Here is a 1,702-nt window from a genome sequence, read left to right as displayed (position 1 = left end):
TTTTGAGAATGATGAGGGCAACAAATGTATAAGTGTGCTTTACACAATGTACGGATTGTGATGAGAGTTGTAAGAGCCCCAATAAAATGATTTTTTAAAAATAGCACTGGGGATTGATGGGATGTTCTGAATGTCTTTAACCCTTCCAACTTCTGAGTGTAGAGTTAGTTCCTCAGGGTGCCACCAGCTAACCTTGCTTCATTTAGTGTGAAAAGGCACTCACTGCATGAGGTAGAAAATTCTTTTTTAAACTTACCTATTCTTTTGGATTATTAAATAACCTAAAATTAATGACGGCTGTGTAAATGTATATTGAAAGTTTAGTTCTGTCTTAGTATATCATAGAGTTAAATACTAGTTGTCTTTTAGTGTTATGTTTTTATTCTTCCTAACAAGTGCACAAGTGAACATTTATGAGTGAATGTGAGACCCTGTGTTCTCACATATTACTCGTGGTCATCAAAGGATCATAAAGAAGGTTAAACTTTTCCTTGCCTTTGCTGAGAATGAGTTTTGAATTCTCTATTTCAGATACCTTTAATGTGCACCAAGACGATGACCTGGCCGAGTTTCTCTTTCTTCCCAGTGACCCAGCCAATGCTGCAATATTGCCAGAGCAAAAGGATCCTTCAAGAGACATTTATGGTATTTTTTCTTCCACCGCATTTATACTTTAAGTGAACGGTGTGGCCTGTCATCTTTGAAGTTAAACGCTAGGCAAGATCATGTGGAGGGGCTCTGGCCGTGACATAAAGCCACCCTCACCTAGAAAAGTTATACTTGAGCAGCTCAAGGATTCCTTATTTCTTCCCCAGAGACCCAAGACCCATAATCTAGGGCCCAATTTCATCTTCACATTCTACTCTTTCCTGGCTTTGAGCCAGTTACCAGCCTCTCAAAACTTAAGTTCCTTGCTATAATCTGTATTATATAGTTTGTTACACTAAAACCAGAGAGAAAGCTTTGGTCATTTCAATCTTTGTAACAGTATAGAATTGTTTTCATTAGTCCTTAATTCTGTGTCTTCATGGCATTATTTACAGCTCAGTGTGGACCAAGTTTCAAACCTATCTTTGTGTTTCCATTGTAGGTATGCCACACTATGACACTTGTGCTTCAGAAGCTGGTGATGTGCCTCCGGGGTGGTCTGTGGAAGTCCCTGACTCTCTACACCCAGCAGCCTTCTTAGCCCCTGAGTCTTTTAAACAACCTCTGCAGCCCGCTGAAGGTACATGCTTAGAACCCTCTTGTCTCAGTGAATGATTACAGTATTGATACTTATTTTTTAGCAGTTTATATCTCAATGGTGAAAATGACAGAACCATCACAGGTATTTTTAAACTTAGATGACTGTCAGCATGTCCTTACATGGTACAAATGGTCTGCACTCGCCCTGTGAGTCTGTGGGGAGACAGAAGAAAGAGCTTCTGGTCTGCCTCGCTGAAGGTTATAGTCTGGGGAGCAGTTCTACTCCGTAACGCATGGAGTAGCCGCGCCCTGGAACTGACTTCGTGCTAACGGACACCAACAGAAGCATTATTGCTGCACTGCTGGAGGAGTTAAAGTTGCGTTACAATACATAGGATCAGTGAGCAGAATAAATCTCTTCTTAATTCAGTGCAGATTAAAACTGTGGGACTTTTATTTATAATAAGGATTACTGTGAAGGGAGGGTTGGTGTAAAGGGGGAACTGATTACTAG

The 1,702-nt window shown here is 40.5% G+C and overlaps 1 protein-coding gene across 1 annotated transcript in view; it reads left to right on the top strand.

Moving 5' to 3' along the window:
- Positions 1–1,702, top strand: part of MAP4 (microtubule associated protein 4) — a 140,787-nt gene that overhangs the window by 88,785 nt on the left and 50,300 nt on the right. The window contains exons 5-6 of the mRNA XM_045297704.1: positions 532–645; positions 1,091–1,228. Coding sequence (XP_045153639.1) covers positions 532–645; positions 1,091–1,228 — 252 coding nt within the window. The remainder of the gene's footprint in view (positions 1–531; positions 646–1,090; positions 1,229–1,702) is intronic.

Source organism: Echinops telfairi, unplaced genomic scaffold (genome assembly GCF_000313985.2).
Source record: "Echinops telfairi isolate 266 unplaced genomic scaffold, ASM31398v2 ScPeMD7_7420;HRSCAF=8458, whole genome shotgun sequence".
In the NCBI taxonomy this organism is placed as follows: domain Eukaryota; kingdom Metazoa; phylum Chordata; class Mammalia; order Afrosoricida; family Tenrecidae; genus Echinops; species Echinops telfairi.
The sequence above is the reverse complement of the archived record's forward strand: the minus strand, read 5'-3'. Positions and strand labels throughout refer to the sequence as shown.